General features: G+C 42.0%; 1 protein-coding gene across 1 annotated transcript; it reads right to left on the reverse strand.

Annotated features, from left to right (window-relative positions):
- Window positions 1–883: 883 nt before the first annotated feature.
- LOC115168074 (G-patch domain and KOW motifs-containing protein) lies at window positions 884–16,836 on the reverse strand. The gene is made up of 11 exons (XM_029722960.1): window positions 16,591–16,836; window positions 7,955–8,148; window positions 7,686–7,825; window positions 5,291–5,397; window positions 3,454–3,655; window positions 3,062–3,194; window positions 2,252–2,426; window positions 1,882–1,993; window positions 1,689–1,758; window positions 1,477–1,562; window positions 884–1,329 (listed from the first exon to the last, which is right to left on the reverse strand). The coding sequence occupies exons 1-11, from the start codon at window positions 16,800–16,802 to the stop codon at window positions 1,201–1,203; spliced, it is 1,560 nt and encodes a 519-aa protein (XP_029578820.1). The 5' UTR covers window positions 16,803–16,836; the 3' UTR covers window positions 884–1,200.
- Window positions 16,837–17,813: the final 977 nt, after the last annotated feature.

Consider the following 17,813-nt stretch of genomic DNA (forward strand, 5'->3'; position numbering starts at 1 on the left):
AGTTCTATTTTTGTTTCATCAGTCCAGAGGACATTTCTCCAAAAAGTATGATCTTTGTCCCCATTTGCGGTTCCAACCGTAGTCTGGCTTTTTATGGCGGTTTTGGAGCAGTGGCTTCTTCCTTGCTGAGCGGCCTTTCAGGCTATGTCGATATAGGACTCGTTTTACTGTGGATATAGATACTTTTGTACCTGTTTTCTCCAGCATCTTCACAAGGTTGACTTGCACTTTTCACACCAAAGTATGTTCATCTCTAGGAGACAGAACGCGTCTCCTTCCTGAGCGGTTTGACAGCTGCGTGGTCCCATGGTGTTAATACTTGTGTACTATTGTTTGTACAGATGAACGTGGTATCTTCAGGCGTTTTGAAATTGCTCCCAAGGATGAACCAGACTTTGAGGTCTACAATTTTTTTGCTGAGGTCTTGGCTGACTTCTTTGGATTTTCCCATGTCAAGCAAAGAGGCACTGAGTTTGAAGGTAGGCCTTGAAATACATCCACAGGTAGACTTCCAATTGACTCAAATTGTCAATTAGCCTATCAGAAGCTTCTAAAGCAATGACATTTTCTTGAATTTTCCAAGCTTTTTAAAGGCACAGTCAACTTAGTGTATGTAAACTTCTGACCCACTGGAATTGTGATTAAGTGAAATAATCTGTCTGTGAAAAATTACTTGTGTCATGCACAAAGTAGATGTCCTAACTGGCTTGCCAAAACTATAGTTTGTTAACAAGAAATTTGTGGAGTGGTTGAAAAACGAGTTTTAATGACTCCAACCTAAGTGTATGTAAACTTCAATATATATATTAGTATTGCTAACAGCATGATTATGCCATTACTGTTGTAATATTGCCACTTGAGTCAGGACAAAGGACAAAATGGCTTTGCTGTTGACATGATTTTATTACAAAGATACACTGACAAAAGTTACTCACTGTACATACACACTCTTGCATTTTATGACTAAACTTTGTAAAATGAAAACGACATATCCACTGTAAGAAGATGTTTGGGGCAGGTTGAGATCAGTGTTGAAGTGGAGGATAAACGCTCTTGAACACTTTACGCACCTTTTTATTTTGCGCAATCATTTACCCACCTAATGTGGAAAAATGCATTGAACGTATAGGGAGGGTTACTTTATTCCCCCACCAATATTTTAACACTACATCACTAGTTATATGGTAAAAGCGGAGGGTATCAGTGATCTCCCCCTCCTACGTAATGGCAGATGGAGTCATAGTCCAGGGTGAAGACTTTCTCCTCATATCTGTCCAGCTGCACCATGGCTCTGCTCCTGTCTCGGTCCCTCTGGAGGATACGACCTACCTGAAACACACCATGTCATTAACAACGGACACTTAAATATTCAACATTTTGTACTTCAATCCAATCAGTAATGAAAGCAATGAAACAAATCCGCATGGATATTTTACAGGCAAAGTGATGTGCCAACCCATTCATTCACTCACTCACCTGCCCCCTGTGTTCGCCGAGTACAACCATGACGTCCTCAGAGTCAGTCTTCGGCACAATGGTCTCCAGCATCGTCTGTTTCACATCTACGTTATCATGAAGACATAAGGGCATCATTGAAGGAAAAATAGATGAGTAGAGGGAACACCAGTTGAAAGAATATGGGTTGGAGTAGGTAGAATGGAATTCAGCAGTAAACCTTGAGAACTCACCATCTAAGAATCTGCCCTCCTCAGTACGACACACACAGATGTTTGGCGACAAGACATCCTCTATTCGCATCTTCAAAAAAACAGCATAGGACCTTCATTAAACTGATTCTAAAGATCAACAACACAGGACTGTAGTGGGCCGTAACGTGTCAACAGGCAATGAATTGTGTACCAGTGCCCCAAGTGTTAATACCTTTGAATTGTAGTATTTTCCCCCTTTGAAGGCTTTATCTACAAAGCGAACTTTCAGGTCTCTCTGGAGCCAGGAGGGGGCAGCAGGAGGTAGCTTTGCCTGGGGCTTCTCTCTAAGGAGAGAAGGGAAAAGGCGATACAAACAACAAAAAAATATATATATTTGAAGCAATTATTTATTCTCAAATCCTTTCATTATGTGTTATCAAATGAAATGGTGTGAGTAAATAATTGCTTTAGATTTATAATTTATGAAGGAGTACTATAATCCAACATAAACACTAACTAATCCAAGTCATTAGTTAACCTCTTGTATTTAAAAATAAATAAATCCTACACTTCCAACATCCCATATTTTCAGGATCCTCTACCTGTCCTGACTAGAATCCCGGTGTTTCCTTTTTCTCTGGTCCTTCCCTCCATCTCTGTCCCTCTCAGAAGATCTACTTTTCTTCCTCTCCTCTTCCTTATTACTCTTCTCTTTCTCCTCCCGTCTCTGCCGTTCCTTCTCTTTCTCCTTCTCTTTGTGGGCCCTGCTGAGGCGACCTTATTGGTAGAAAGATAGTGTTACAATTGCAACGTCACTAACAGTCCAAGGGGACTCCATTAAACAGTTTCATCACAATGATCAAGTAGTCTCATCTGCATTATTGCTATGGTAGTGCTGATACATATCGACCTACTCAGCAATAACAAATAAGCCACATGAGAGCAGTACAATTTGCCTGTTCACAAACAGTACCAGTGTGAACCTCCCTCCACTCCAGAAACGGGTCCTTCTGATTACTGACAATAAGAGCAGTGACAGCATGGCTGTTTTGGGTTGGAATGGTAAAGGCCAGATGGCTCCTTTTCACACAGAGGCTCAAATGTCACTTAGCTAAAGGAGAGAGAGCCTATAGAATCAGCCCAGCTCATCACTCAACAACAGACCAGTCTGCCCTTTCGGCTGTTTTTTTCCCCCTTGTTCTGGTCTAGAACCTTCCATCCATGTAGTGAGTGGGTGTCTCAGTATTGCCAAGAAGACAATATTGGAAATAGTAATGGAAAGAACATTTCCATGACCCTGTATGACATCTCTGTTTGCTCAACTAAATTATTCCAATATTTTACGGTAAACAGGTTCAATGTCATTTCAGAGAGCAATCACAATAACTAACATGGTGGTAGGAGAGACTTACTGAGGTCTTTGCCGTTTTTGTCATATTCTGTGCGGTCAACCAGTTTCAGTGCATATTGACTGATTGTCACAGTCTTGCTACCAATCGCAAGCTTGACCACTACTCGTGCATTGTCCGGATCAACTCCTTCAATCTGTAACATAGGAATGTTGGGGCAATAGGAGGGGTGTGGCGAGGAGGGGGAGACAAAACAGTCAATCAGTGTGCAAAGGCACAAGTAGAGAGAGTTACATTTGAGCAAAGTAAAGCTAATTGTCTTGTTCTAAAACAACAACTATGACGCCTAAGATGACCTACAAGATGGTGATATGCCACAGTGTCATGTTCTCAGGAGATTGCTGTTGCTTTCTGTAGTTCCAGAGAGTCCAGACAAACAAAGCCAGATATCTCACCTTCCCGTACAGGTCCTTGTGTGCCCCAGACTCCACCAGCACATGGCCTCCAGGCCCCAGGGTCAGGGTCTCCTCCTTCCGCTCATCGCCTGGCTTGGGGGGCCTCCGGGGCCCGCTGGGCTCCAGGTCCCTTATAGCAGAGCGGTCAGCTCCCAGACCCAGACCCTTCGGCCTCAGCTGGTGCTCTATGGGCTTCACGTCCCTAGAGAGAGAGGGGAGAGAGATTAGGTGGGAGCAGGGTGAAAGTAGATTCTTCCTGGTACGCAGTCCTTCCTGTGTGTGAATGCGCTTTTTAAAATCAACTTAAAAAAAAAAAAAAAATCATGGGCTTAATCATAGAATGACATATGGAATCCGTATTCATTTCATAGCATCTCTATGGGCCTAATAGTCAAGATGTGTCATTTAACTTTTAAAATGTATTAGCCTACCTTTTCATGTGGCATAAACACAACCTGTCATGTATTAATCTGATTGTCTAACAATTACTTCAAAAGGCTCATGGAGTCTACTTGTGCATGTTACTCAAGGACGGTGGTTTTTCAGCCTCATTCAGATATTCTTCTGCTTATAATTTCCACCATTTTGTTAGTCAACTTGTCTATAATTAGATAGCCTACATGCAGCTTCTCTTCTGTCATTACTTGATGCTTGTCTAGAATTCTAAATAAAGCCTTGCTCCCCAGAACAATGTCATAAATCGATAGAATGATCAATGCGTCATCAACAATCTAGTTGACATCGGTAAAGTTCTTTCATTTCTGCTTCTCTCACGGAGCGAGGATTTAGGGACAATGGAGATTTCCAAATGAAGCCAGTTTGCCGGTTTCAAGGAAATCAAAAGCTTTGAAAACGATCCAACATGTTTCTGATAGTATTTCAGTTCATCTTGGATGCATATTTTACGTGGTTGAAAATGAAATACTGTCAGCTTTAATGTTGCTGAAAGAAATTGCTACACAACAGGTCCCTGAGTGCATATTTTCATTCTTTCAAGATGCTGAAAGGAATCCTATTTCTCCACTCCTATTCCCGAGACAAAATGTAGATTGGTTCTGTAATTTTACTGCGAGGAACACTTCATTCTGCATGAGTTAACATTATAATAGGCTATATGTGAGGCCTACTGTCAGTGTTCAGACTTTAGCTACTATTCCAACTATTAGGCTACTCCACTCTAAAATAATTCCCGCATCCATACAGTGCCATTTGATAGGCCTAAATGTAAAGAGACATCACTTACAAAACACCAAAAAGTGTTATGAATGACATTGACAATTGCCCATTCATTAGGTCTACACAAGTCTATTCGCTAATTTTCCATGCGGTCATGATAAAGTGTAATAGCCTACAGTTTTCATGGAACCTGTGTATTAATGATCGTGATAGGCTCATATTTTTACCGGTATTGTGAACCCCACACTATTTGCTTTGCTGGGACTTCGTACCGGACCGTTCCGGCTTACTGTCAACCCTGGGTGGGAGTGAACTAGGAAGTATAATGGGATGAGATCGACCCCTATGTCTATGAGTCAATGGGTTTATATTTGCAGACTAGCAAACAGATGGGCTTGAAGAGTAAAAACAACAGTGGCCAACCACAGTAAGATTGCATTACTACGACTACATTATTTACTGTACTCTGGGAAAAACAGCATAATCATCTTATGTCATTACTTATTTTCTGTAATATAAGTCCCATGCCAAAAACCTGATGCAACAAGAATGGATAATATTGGCATTATAAATAAAGCAGACATAGCAAACCAGATATTTAAATGGCATTAAAAATAACACAGGGATTGGGGATGAAGACCGACTATGAGAGAATACGCACTGTTTGAAGGTCCGCCCGATGCCCTCTCCGGCCTTCCAGCCCATCCCCTTCAGCATGGCTAACCCGTACGCCTCCACAGGAACACTGTCATAGTCTGCATCTGTGGACTGAACACACAGCAGCTGATCAGACACACGTCACATTCTATATGCAGTCTCAGATAGGGAGAAAAACAGACATCACTCTTTATACACCCACTGGTAGTCTAATGCTCTGTACATCTGATTGTCATGTGTCAGCCTGCCAGATAGTGTTTCTATAGACTGACAGATGCTTGTGTATGTCCGGACTCCATACACAGACAGAAATAGCTGATTCCAATGTTGTTGTTACACAATCCTTTGGCTCTAGGCTGACAGACTCAGTCAGACCAAGTTGACTGAGGTCACCAACCACATCACAGCAGTGTAGAGACATGCTGCTGTCATTAATGTGGGTGCTGTCTGTCCCAGTGCCATGCTCCTCACTAGCTCCCTTATGGGCTCTGTCTGCTCTAGGGGAAGCTGGGCTCGCTACAGTAGTGGGAGAAGCATGAAGGTGGAATGAGCCAGCTCCTCAGCCCCTCCCTAATTCAGTGCCTTCAAAAAGTATTCATACCCCTTGACTTATTCCCCATTGTTCTGTTACAGCCTGCCTTCAAAATAAATAATAATTCTCACCCATCTACACACAATAACAAAGTGACTTTTAGAAAATTAAATACTGAAATATCTCATTTACATAAGTATTCACACCCCCAGTCAATACTCTGTAGAATTAATTTCCCACAGTCTGGTGGAAAGCAGACTGAACCAGGTTTTCCTCTAGTATTTTTTCTGTGCTTAGCTCCATTAAGTTTATTTTTTGTCTTGAAAAACTCCCCAGTCCTTAATGATTACAAGCATACCCATAACATGATGCAGCTACCACTTATGCTTGAAAATATGTAGAGTGGTACTCAGTAATGTGTTGTATTTTCCCCCAAACATAACACGTTGTATTCAGGACAAAAAGTTAATTGCTTTGCCACATTTTTGGCAGTATTACTTTAGTACCTTTTTGCAAACAGAATGCATGTTTTGGAATAGTTTAATACGCTACAGGCTTCCTTTTCACTGTCAATTAGGTTAGTATTGTGGAGTAACTTCAATGTTGTTGATCCATCCTCAGTTTTCTATCAAATCATTAAAACTCTATAACTGTTTTAAAGTCACCATTGGCCTCATGGTGAAATCCCCGAGCGGTTTCCTTCCTCTCCGGCAAATGTAGTTAGGAAAGATGCCTGTATCTTTGTAGTGACTGGGTGTAGTGATGCACCATCCAAAGTGTAATTCATAACTTCACAATGCTCAAAGGGATATACAATGTCTGCTTTAAAAATACAAAAAATACCCATCTACCAAAAGGTGCCCTTTGCGAGGCATTGAAAAACCTTCCTGGTCTTTGTGGTCGAATCTGTGTTTAAAATTCACTGCTTGACTGAGGGACCCTACAGATAATTGTATGTGTGGGGTACAGAGATGAGGTTGTCATTAAAAAAATAATGTTAAACAATATTATTGCACACAGAGAGTCCATGTGACTTGTTAAGCACATTTTTACTCCTGAAGTTATTTAGGCTTTCCATAACAAAAGGGGTTGAATACTTATTGACTCAAGACATTTCAGCTTTTCATTTTTAATTACTTTACAATTTTTTTTATTTGAAAAACATAATTGAACTGACATGAGGCATTGTCTGTAGGCCAGTGACAAAAAAAAGAAAAAATGTAATCAATTTTAAATTCAGGCTGTAACAACAAAATGTGGAAACATTTCAAGGGGTATGAATACTTTCTGAAGGCACTGTATCTACATTCAAGACAGATGTGAGATGACAGTGATGAGAGGGTGGGGGATGGGTGATGAGGAAGAGATGCACAAAGGAAGATGACTGTTGGTCTCTAGGGAGAGGGAGGGCAAGCGAGTGTCATCTCGTTCGTAAGATGCTGTCAGATCTGAAGTGAGTACGTGTCACACACACTTCTCTGTTGGTTCGGTTTGGTGGAAATATCCTGCGGTCAGCACTTTCACACAGTCTCTGGTTTCAGTCCCAGTTAAACTGGTCAGTCCACCTCCATCTGTCATCGCACAGATGGAGGTTGATCTGACTTTCACACACTTGTTAATCCATCGCGCGCTCTCCTTCACTCATGCTTATCATAACGTTCCATCTCTGTTTACGAATCAACTTCTCTCTTGTAACCTGACACAACTTTCAGTCGCCCTCTGTTAAAGTTGCCTGTCCTAATTTTATTTCACACATAACATTTGCTGTGAAAACGCATTGAATTTACTTCACAGTCTATTGACACAACAAGACCCAAGAACCAGACGGTCACGGCTAAGGTTCCTCTGACCCTCGCCCCATACTTACAGACTCTGGTCGCAGGTCCACCTTGATATGGTCTCCATCCTCAAACCCACGTGGAGCCTGGTTCTGCATCAGCAGGGGGATGGTGAGGTTGGGGTCTGCTTGGTCCCCATTTTTCCACTGGTCAAGCTGCCTCTGAGATTCTGAAAGAGAGAGGTGACATTGAAAGAGTGATTAAAAGTATTAACGGTGGATTCACAACATTAGGATAAGGTGCTAATTTCTGAGAGGCATCTTCACTGAATTAGTAACTGAAGCTGACGAACACAAACCTTCAATAATTTCTTTGACAGCCTGTGATTCCACTGAGTCCTGCTCCTGAGAGGGGGGGTGTGTTTTGGCCTTATCCCCTCCTCCATCACCGTGCCCCTGGACCTGGCCAGCTCTGTTTTCCTGCCTGCTGCACCAGCGATTCCTTTGGATGAGTGGAATGATCAGCTCCTTCGGCTTCTCCACAGGCTTGATACTAAGACGGACAAAGGAGGTAGAAAGCATTTACTAACTAGACAACAATTAGCCATTGCAAAGCTATGTCCCAATTATCTCTCCTTCCTCACAAAGTGTGCACTTGTTTGCTTTCCTTCACTGACTTGAAAGGAAATGACTGGTATAAGAGATAGTGAAAATTCCCACAAGCCCATGGCTCCACCAATCCAGATTTTTGGGAAGTAGTGAGGGATTGTACACATTTCAGGAGAAAGTAGATATTGGGACACACCCCCAGGCCTTTTCTCAATTCGATTGCGTCCTTTTGAAATGGGTCAAAGGTAAATCGAGGGGAGGCCGCGAGGAGAGGGGAACGTCAATGACTGTTTATTTGAATGGACAAAGCCATCGATCACGTGACACTATTCATTCCTATGTGTAGACTCAATAGTGCATTTGAAGCCAAGGGAGTCGGTTAAGATGGTGTCTAATGTTGTAAATTTATGTAGACATACATTTGAGTTTGAGCTACCCCAGAAAGTAATGTTGCAAGCTAGCTCAGTGCTGCCCCCTCTCATTGAGTATCTCAAGCTACTGCAGGCTGCCATTAGCTACAAAGTCAATTATCCTTATTACTTTTCCTTATAACTTCTTTAAAATAATTGGTTCAAGGACATACATCTGATGTAATAGAAGCAATTATTGGTACTGTGATTGTCTTCAAGAAATGTATTTATTTACATGAAGATGGACCATGAAGATTGTCATTTTCCCCTTCACTATAAATGGGGATTCTGTTCTCTGCAAACAATGCCTGCAGTACTGAGGTCGGCTTTGAACTTTGTGGGTTCAATGAGAGGGGGCAGTCGTTCTGGTGAACGTGGACAAAAATGGCTTGTATAAAACATACTGAACATCGTGCAATGTGAATGGGCTAAATAACAATGTGATTTAAATGTGTTTTCTGAAGTTGATTATTATAATAATAATAAAATATTTAGGCTATTAACTATTTTCCTTTTTTGATATGGTTAAATAAAATTCTAAGTCTGCTAACATTTCCTAATAACATTTTACAAATTTTGACCATTATTATTTTTTACCATCTTCATTGCGGGACTTCTATTTTGAAGAGAAATCGCCAGGTCACAGCCTTATTCTTTCTATGTCTTGCTTATTCTTGCTTGCTTCTCAGAGGTTCTATCGAGGAGGGGAGGACACTCTTCAGTTAGCCTACTAACGAATTGACATCTCCTCGGACACTTACCGGTTTCCATGTCACGGAGGAGAGAGAGTGGAGGAAAAGGGAAAAGGCACAGCAAGTCGGAAGTTTACATACACTTAGGTTGGAGTCGTTTTTCAACCACTCCACAAATTTCTTGTTAACAAACTATAGTTTTGGCAAGTCGGTTAGGATATCTACTTTGTGCATGACACAAGTCATTTTTCCCATAATTGTTTACAGACAGATTATTTCACTTATAATACACCGTATCACAATTCCAGTGGGTCAAAAGTTTACATACACTAAGTTGACTGTGCCTTTAAACAGCTTGGAAAATTCCAGAAAATTATGTCATGGCTTTAGAAGCTTCTGATAGGCTAATTGACATCCTTTGAGTCAATGCCTACCTTCAAACTCAGTGCCTCTTTGCTTGACATCATGGGAAAATCTAAAGAAATCAGCCAAAATCTCAGAAAAAGAATTGCAGACCTCCACAAGTCTGGAAATTGCTCCCAAGGATGAACCAAACACCTGAAGGTACCACGTTCATCTGTACAAACAATAGTACGCAAGTATAAACACCATGGGACCACGCAGCCGTCATACCGCTCAGGAAGGAGACGTGTTCTGTCTCCTAGAGATGAACGTACCTTGGTGCGAAAAAGTGCAAATCAATCCCAGAACAACAGCAAAGGACCTTGTGAAGACACTGGAGGAAACAGGTACAAAAGTATCTATATCCACAGTAAAACGAGTCCTATACCGACATAACCTGAAAGGCCACTCAGCAAGGAAGAAGCCACTGCTCCAAAACTGCCATAAAAAAGCCAGACTACGGTTGGAACCGCAAATGGGGACAAAGATCATACTTTTTGGAGAAATGTCCTCTGGACTGATGAAACAAAAATAGAACTGTTTGGCCATAATAACCATCGTTATGTTTGGAGGAAAAAGGGGGAGGCTTGCAAGCTGAAGAACACTATCCCAACTGTGAAGCACGGGGGTGGCAGCATCATGTTGTGGGGGTGCTTTGCTACAGGAGGGACTGGTGCACTTCACAAAATAAATGGCATCATGAGGGAGGAAAATGATGTGGATATATTGAAGCAACATCTCAAGACATCAGTCAGGAAGTTAAAGCTTGGTCGCAAATGGGTCTTCCAAATGAACAATGACCCCAAGCATACTTCCAAAGTTGTGGCAAAATGGCTTAAGGACAACAAAGTCAAGGTATTGGAGTGGCCATCACAAAGCCCTGACCTCAATCCTATAGAAAATGTGTGAGCAGAACTGAAAAGGTGTGGGCAAGCAAGGCCTACAAACCTGACTCAGTTACACCACCTCTGTCGGGAGGAATGGGCCAAAATTCACCTAACTTATTGTGGGAAGCTTGTGGAAGGCTACCCGAAACATTTCACTCAAGTTAAACAATTTAAAGCCAATGCTACCAAATACTAATTGAGTGTGTGTAAACGTTTGACCCACTGGGAATGTGATGAAAGAAATAAAAGCTGAAATAAATCACTCTACTATTATTCTGACATTTAACATTCTTAAAATAAAGTGGTGATCCTAACTGACCTAAAACAGGGAATTTTTACTGGGATTAAATGTCAGGAATTGTGAAAAACTGAGTTTAAATGTATTTGGCTAAAGTGTATGTAAACTTCCGACTTCAACTCTAGGTGTCCTAGCCTACCTCTTTCAGGTAATACATTCAATGCAGTATTAGCCTTATATTTAACTAATTCATGATGGGTTATACATAATAAGCTTCTAACCTGTGTCTCATGCGCAATACGCAAGCACCTGTACTCCGCTGGCCTCTCAAAAAAACTCCTTAGCTCTTGGAGTCTCATATAGGAAAAGCTAAACTCGAATAGCTTACTGGACATAGTTTTTTCAGCATTTCTTATACCAATAGATGAGGGAAGCAAGCTCTTTTTCCCCTGAATGTTAAATACAGCAGCCGATAGATGCTCGATGGCGGTAGGCTTTTAGCAGTTATTTATTCAGACCCATAACCATTCAATCTGTGAAGAGAAGTGAAAGCCTTCATCTAATTCTAGTCCTATACTATTCAAGGATGTCATTAGAAGATATCTTCTAATCTAAGGACAACAAAACGTATTTCATCTAACTGTTGAAAGCAAGGAAGAAAAGAAGCAGCAATAGAGAAAGGTAGGCTAATAACTTTAGGGGAAATATAATGAAAGGTATATACACACACGAGTCAGCCTACTAATTATACAGTGCATTCAGAAAGTATTCAGACCCCTTGACTTTTTCCACATTTTGTTACGTTACAGCTTTATTCTAAAATGGATTCGTGTTTTTTCCCCCTCATCAAATCTACACCTCATAATGACAAAGCAAAAACTGGTTTTATACATTTTTGCAAATTAAAAACTTAAATATCACATTTACACAAGTATTCAGACCCTTACTCAGTACTTTATTGAAGCACTTTTGGCAGCAATTACAGCCTTGAGTCTTTCGGGGTATGATGCTACAAGCTTGGCACACCTGTATTTGGGGAGGTTCTCCCACTCTTCTCTGCAGATCCTCTCAAGCTCTGTCAGGTTGGATGGGGAGCGTCGCTGCACAGCTATTTTCAGGTCTCTCCAGAGATGTTTGATCGCGTTCAAGTCCGGGCTCTGGCTGGGCCAGTCAAGGACATTCAGACACTTGTCCCGAAGCCACTCCTGCGTTGTCTTGGCTGTGTGCTTAGCGTTGTTGTCCTATTGGAAGGTGAACCTTCACCCCAGTCTGAGGTCCTGAGCAGGTTTTCATCAAGGATCTCTCTGTACTTTGCTCCTTTCATTTTTCCCTCGATTCCAACTAGTCTCCCAGTCCCTGCCGCTGAAAAAGCATCCCCACAGCATGATGCTGCCACCACCATGCTTCACCGTAGGGATGCTATTTGCCAGACGATAAGCGGTGCCTGGTTTCCTCCAGATGTGACACTTGGCATTCAGGCCAAAGTGTTCAATCTGGGTTTCATCAGACCAGAGAATCTTGTTTCTCATGGTCAGAGTCCTTTAGGTGCCTTTTTGGCACTGAGGAGTGGCTTCCGTCTGGTCACTCTATCATAAAGGCCTGGTGGAGTGCTGCAGAGATGGTTGTCCTTCTGGAAAGTTCAGAGGAACTCCGGAGCTCTGTCTAGTGACCATCAGTTTATTGGTCACCTCCCTGACCAAGGCCCTTCTCCACTGATTGCTCAGTTTGGCCAGGCGGCCAGCTCTAGGAAGAGTCTTGGTGGTTCCAAACTTCTTCCACTTAAGAATGATGAGGCCACTGTGTTCTTGGGGACCTTCAATGCTGCAGAAATGTTTTGGTACCCTTCCCCAGATCTGTGCCTCGACACAATCCTGTCTCGGAGATCTACGGACAATTCCTTTGACCTCATGGCTTGGTTTTTGCTCTGACATGCATTGTCAACTGTGGGACATTTATATAGGCAGGTGTGTGCCTTTCCTAATCATGTCCAATGAATTGAATTTACCACAGGTGGACTCCAATCAAGTTGTAGAAACATCTCAATGATGATCAATGGAAACAGGATGCACCTGAGCTCAATTTCGAGTCTCACAGCAAAGGGTCTGAATACGTCTGTAAATAAGGTATCCATTTAAATTTTTTAATACATTTGAAAAACTTTTTTTTTTTTAAACTGTTTTTGCTTTATCATTAAAACCTTCCTAATATTGAGTTGCAGGCCCCTTTTACCCTCACAACAGCCTGATCGAGGTGATGCTGGCCCATGTTGACTCCAATGCTGTTATCATTTGCTTTATCATATGCTTTATAATGCTTTTGAATGACACTTCCGGTTTTGGCGGGAAATACCAGGTTACCCGGGAAAAAAGTGATTTATTCTCGGGATGGCACGCTTGTAAAATACCGGGAAAATATTCAACCCTAGTGTAGATGAACGGAAGGACGCAGGTTAAAGAAGGATTTTCAAGCCTTGAGACAATTGAGACATGAATTGTGTATATGTGCCATTCAGAGGGTGAAAAATGTAAGTGCCTGTGAATGTGGTATGGAAGTAGGTGCCAGGTGCGCGGTTTGTGTCAAGACCTGCAACGCTGCTGGGTTTTTCCACACTCAAGTTTCCCGTGTGTATCAAGAATGGTCCACCACCCAAAGGACATCCTGACAACTGTGGGAAGAATTGGAGTCAACATGGGCCAGCATCACCTCAATGAATTGAGGCTGTTGTGAGGGTAAAAGGGGGCTGCAACTCAATATTAGGAAGGTTTTAATGTTTGGTATACTCAGTGTATAAATCATTGGTTCAAACAAATGTACCGGTAGAAAGCCAACTGACCGAGGCGGAGAAATCATGGCGGAAGTGAATTCCGAGTTTGAAATGAGAAGCGAGTTGAGTTGTAGAAGAGGAAAGGACAACAGAAGTCTCGAAGAATGGAATGAAAAATAAAAAGTATTGATAGTTGAAGGGGATGATGGTATATATCGGACAAGGATTTGTTTCTTGTTGGGATACGATTTTTTGATGAGTGTCTCGAAGAGGGTAAATCATATGTTGGGAAAGGTTAAGTCAGAGTGACCAGGAGTGGGCTTGTCCTGACTAATTGTGTGTTTGAGAAACTGAGGAAGAGGGCCTCAAAAGAATCGAGTCACCTGAAGTATCATGCTTTGAACTCCAGAGTAGAACACCTGTTATTAAGGGATTCATTTCCGGGGCGTCGATGGAAGTTAAGGAGAACAACCTAGTGACGAGAATCCCAGGTGTGGTTAGTGGCTGTTGCTTGACCCGCATGGTGGATGGAAGAAAGAAAGTTTGTCGGTTCAATCGTTTTTTTTTATGATGAGCACCTCCCTACTCATGTAAAGCTGAGGTATATGAGGTATGCATTAAGAGCTTTTGTCCCCAAACCATTACAGTGCAGAAATTGTAAAGAATTTGACCATGTTTTAAGTGTGTGCAGACTGGTGGAGTATACAGAAGATTGGAGTGAAGAACATCCATTTGCAATGGAGTTGGGGAGTGCCCCGTAAGGGTGAAGGAGGTTGATGAGGCAAAAGTTAGGGCGGTCCATCGGATCTCAAAAGAGCAAGTGAAGTTGAAGAAATAAAAGTAGTTGCAGCAATGCCCATAGTGAATAGGACTATTTTCCAACCAAGAGATCCGGGCATGCTGTATGTAAAGAAAGTGGATGTTGTGGCGTTCACTGCAACTGTGATAAACTGCACGGCTCAAGTATAAAGGAACTCAAAGAAATAGGACATCATTGTGGCTGCGGCAGGAAGGTATCTGGGGCGGCAGGAAGGTATCTGGGGCAGCAGGAAAATATCTGGAGCTTCAGGAATTCACAGCAGAAGATTTACAAAGGTTATTGGCGATGGAAGATGTGCAAGGCTCCTACTGTGTAGGGATCTGACATGGATCATTAATTTTAACAGATGAGGCATGGAGCATGTTGATGAGTGATTTTCAGGTAGACGGTATGAGGTTTTTTTTATCCACATTTGTCTTTGAGGATCTTTTATTTTTATCCCACACACTTGGTGGTGACAATACACATTTTCGCGTGTAGTTCACTATAAAACCCAAAGAAGAAGAAATGTAACTATGGAGGGACATTGTGGCTATGTGGTGGGGGTAAAGGACAGGAAAAAAAGGAGAAAAGTGGAACATATAAGTAAATATGAAATGGGGGAATGCACACACCTTCTGGAAGATCTGATGAAGGTGAAGATGGTGGACAGAAAAAAAAGGTGGAACATATTTGGAGTGAATATGGAGTGGTGGATTACACATACCTTTTGGAAGAGCTACAGAAGGAAATTGAACATGACGAGAGAAGATTAATTAACTGCGGTGGCAGGTGCAGTGAAGACCACCGAGTTTGAGCCTTGTCAGGACAAGAGCAACAACTCAGGAGTTGATTCTGGCCCAGTGTGAGTGAGATTTTTGGATAAAATGGATCCTTGCCTTCTGGCAGATCCATATGTGGTGTTAGGTTGGGTGGAGAAGAGGTTGGGGAATGTTGGGTGGGTGAAAGTGACTTGAAGTGGAATTGTGTTGATTTTTTGCGTTTCTGCCATCCACTAGGAGCATGCGCTCTGCACCACGTGACTGGGGACAAGAACTGTGACTTGCTTTCCTCTGGAGCAGGGCACCGTTGAAAGGAGTGACAACTGGAGTGGCGCTAAGTGTTGAGGAGGATCGACTGAAGTTGAAGCTTCCCGGTGTCTGTGACACCTGCCATTTGGTGCGATGCAAACCCGTTGGAGAGAAGTGTGAAACACACAAGACACGGTCTGTACTCGAGTTTTGATGCAGGCTTTACCAGATAAAGTCAAGTTAGGATGTGTCAGTTATCCCGTGAGAGTTTTTGTCCCGAATCCATTGCGGTGTTTTAGGTGTCAAGCTTATGGTCATGTGGCAGCAGTGTGTAGGAGGGAAACTCCTAAATGTGAGAAGTGTGCAGGAGGACATGAGACAAAAAAATGTGTATTGGTGGAAAAAAATGTGTGTGTGTAAACTGTACAGGTACCCATGGTGCTGGATATCACAGCTGCCCAGTGAGAGAAAGGCAGGTTCAGGTTGCCAGGATCAGAGTAGTGCGGAAGGTGTTGTATGCTGAGGCAGTGAAGAGAGTAGTAGAAGAAGACTGGTCCAGGGTGAGGGATCCTAAGAGGATTCCTGTGAGTAGGCAGAGGCCAGTAGAGAGTGATAGGAATAGCATGTGCTTCAGTAAGGTTGTTTTTTGGCGTTAATGGCTATGGATGTCAATTGTACCGCAGGAATGGAATGTAAAAATCACAGAGAATAGGTACAACATTTTACTGCAGAAAAGTTACATGTTTTGACCAATAGTGTCCCATCCTCCCAGGCTGCTGGCCTTGAGTAGGATTAGATGGGTCCAAATTAGTGGAATTGTGTAGATGTTTTAATGGGTGCAGCCAGGGTTAGTTAGTATGGTAATTTTTCACAAAGTGTCATGAATTCATACAAGAGAATAGTAGCCAATGCTACTACAGAATAGTAACATGCACCAATACCAAAGAAGAAGAAATGTAGCTACCGGCAAATAGTTTCTAAACCGTAAAGTCTTTGCTACCGGTGGCTAAATACATAGCTAACTAGCGAATACATAAAGGGACAGCAACATGTTTATTCAACATACAGGCTAGTAACGTTATTAGCTGACTACTAGGCAACAATATGTATTAATACAACTGTATTTAGACACCAACATTAGAAGCTAGCTAACGTTAGCTTACCTTAGCAATTCTTTCCCATCGACTCCGGTTAAATAATCTCGCTCATCTGCGTTGATAGCTTCATCCCGACTAGATTTTAATTTACTTACAGTTTTGCTAAAACCAAAAGATATAGCTCCTGATTTCCTCTCTCCTTGTTGTTGATGTGCACTAGATGTTGATGTATCAACATGAACGTTCCTGCTGTTTTGCTCCTGTTGAGAGGCCGCCATGTTTGCAAGGGAAATGCTATAGGGGATGCTTGGGACGTCCCGAACCTAAACATAACCCTTGCATAACCATTTTACATTTTACAAAGTTGGGATATGGGATATGCACGGACCCAGATAGCACGGAGCATGTTTTTTGCGATGTATGAGGAGAGAAAATAGAGTTTTGGGTAATGCAGTTTTATGTGGGCCGACAGCGCGACTTGATGGCTCAGTTTAGATACCAGGTAGCGGTGCCTGGGTAAAATCACTGGGGTAATTGCGTTGTTTGCTCAATAGCATGTTAATTAATATGCCTTGCAACTGTGATATATAGGCCTAAAGGCCGAGACAATAAGAATAATAAATTCAACCACACCTTTGTTTTATCACAAAACCGGGTAGCAACTTCTGTCCAGTGAAGTCCACAAAGCATATTGTGACAGATAGGTACATGACCTACAGCACGGTCAAGCAAGTTAATGTTTTGGACATTTTTGGACCACTAAACAACTATTGATTTAGAACAACAAAGAGTTAACGCAAGTTGCAAAGAAAACAGGAGTTGACTCCACTATTCCAGCACCATTTCAACATCAACAAATCTCCTCTGACCGCTTAGTCTAATTCAGTGACAACTAAAATATACCAAAAAACTATTTAGTCCAATCATCGTAAGCTAAATATGATGTGGCTGTCCATGGTTCTGATTTCTGTGTGTGTTGACTCACCCTACTTGTAGAGAAACACCAATGCCATCCTCTTTTTCATGTTGACAAAACGGTCTATCACTCTGTCATACAGTACACATTTTTATTTAGTGTTGTCCTTGGCTAAAACGCGTGCTCGCTAGCCTAACTTCCATTTATGGGCAACATTAGCTAGTTAACATTAGCCTTCTACGTCTAGCTACATATTGAACTTCCATTCTCTGGCCAGGGGCACAACAATGTATGAATTAATAGTTGGATCAGAATCGCCGTTATAATCATTGGCCAGACTGAAAATGAAGGAAAACCATAAGTCCAAATCCCT

The sequence above is a fragment of the Salmo trutta genome, chromosome 30 (assembly GCF_901001165.1).
Source record: "Salmo trutta chromosome 30, fSalTru1.1, whole genome shotgun sequence".
Taxonomy (NCBI): Eukaryota; Metazoa; Chordata; class Actinopteri; order Salmoniformes; family Salmonidae; genus Salmo; species Salmo trutta.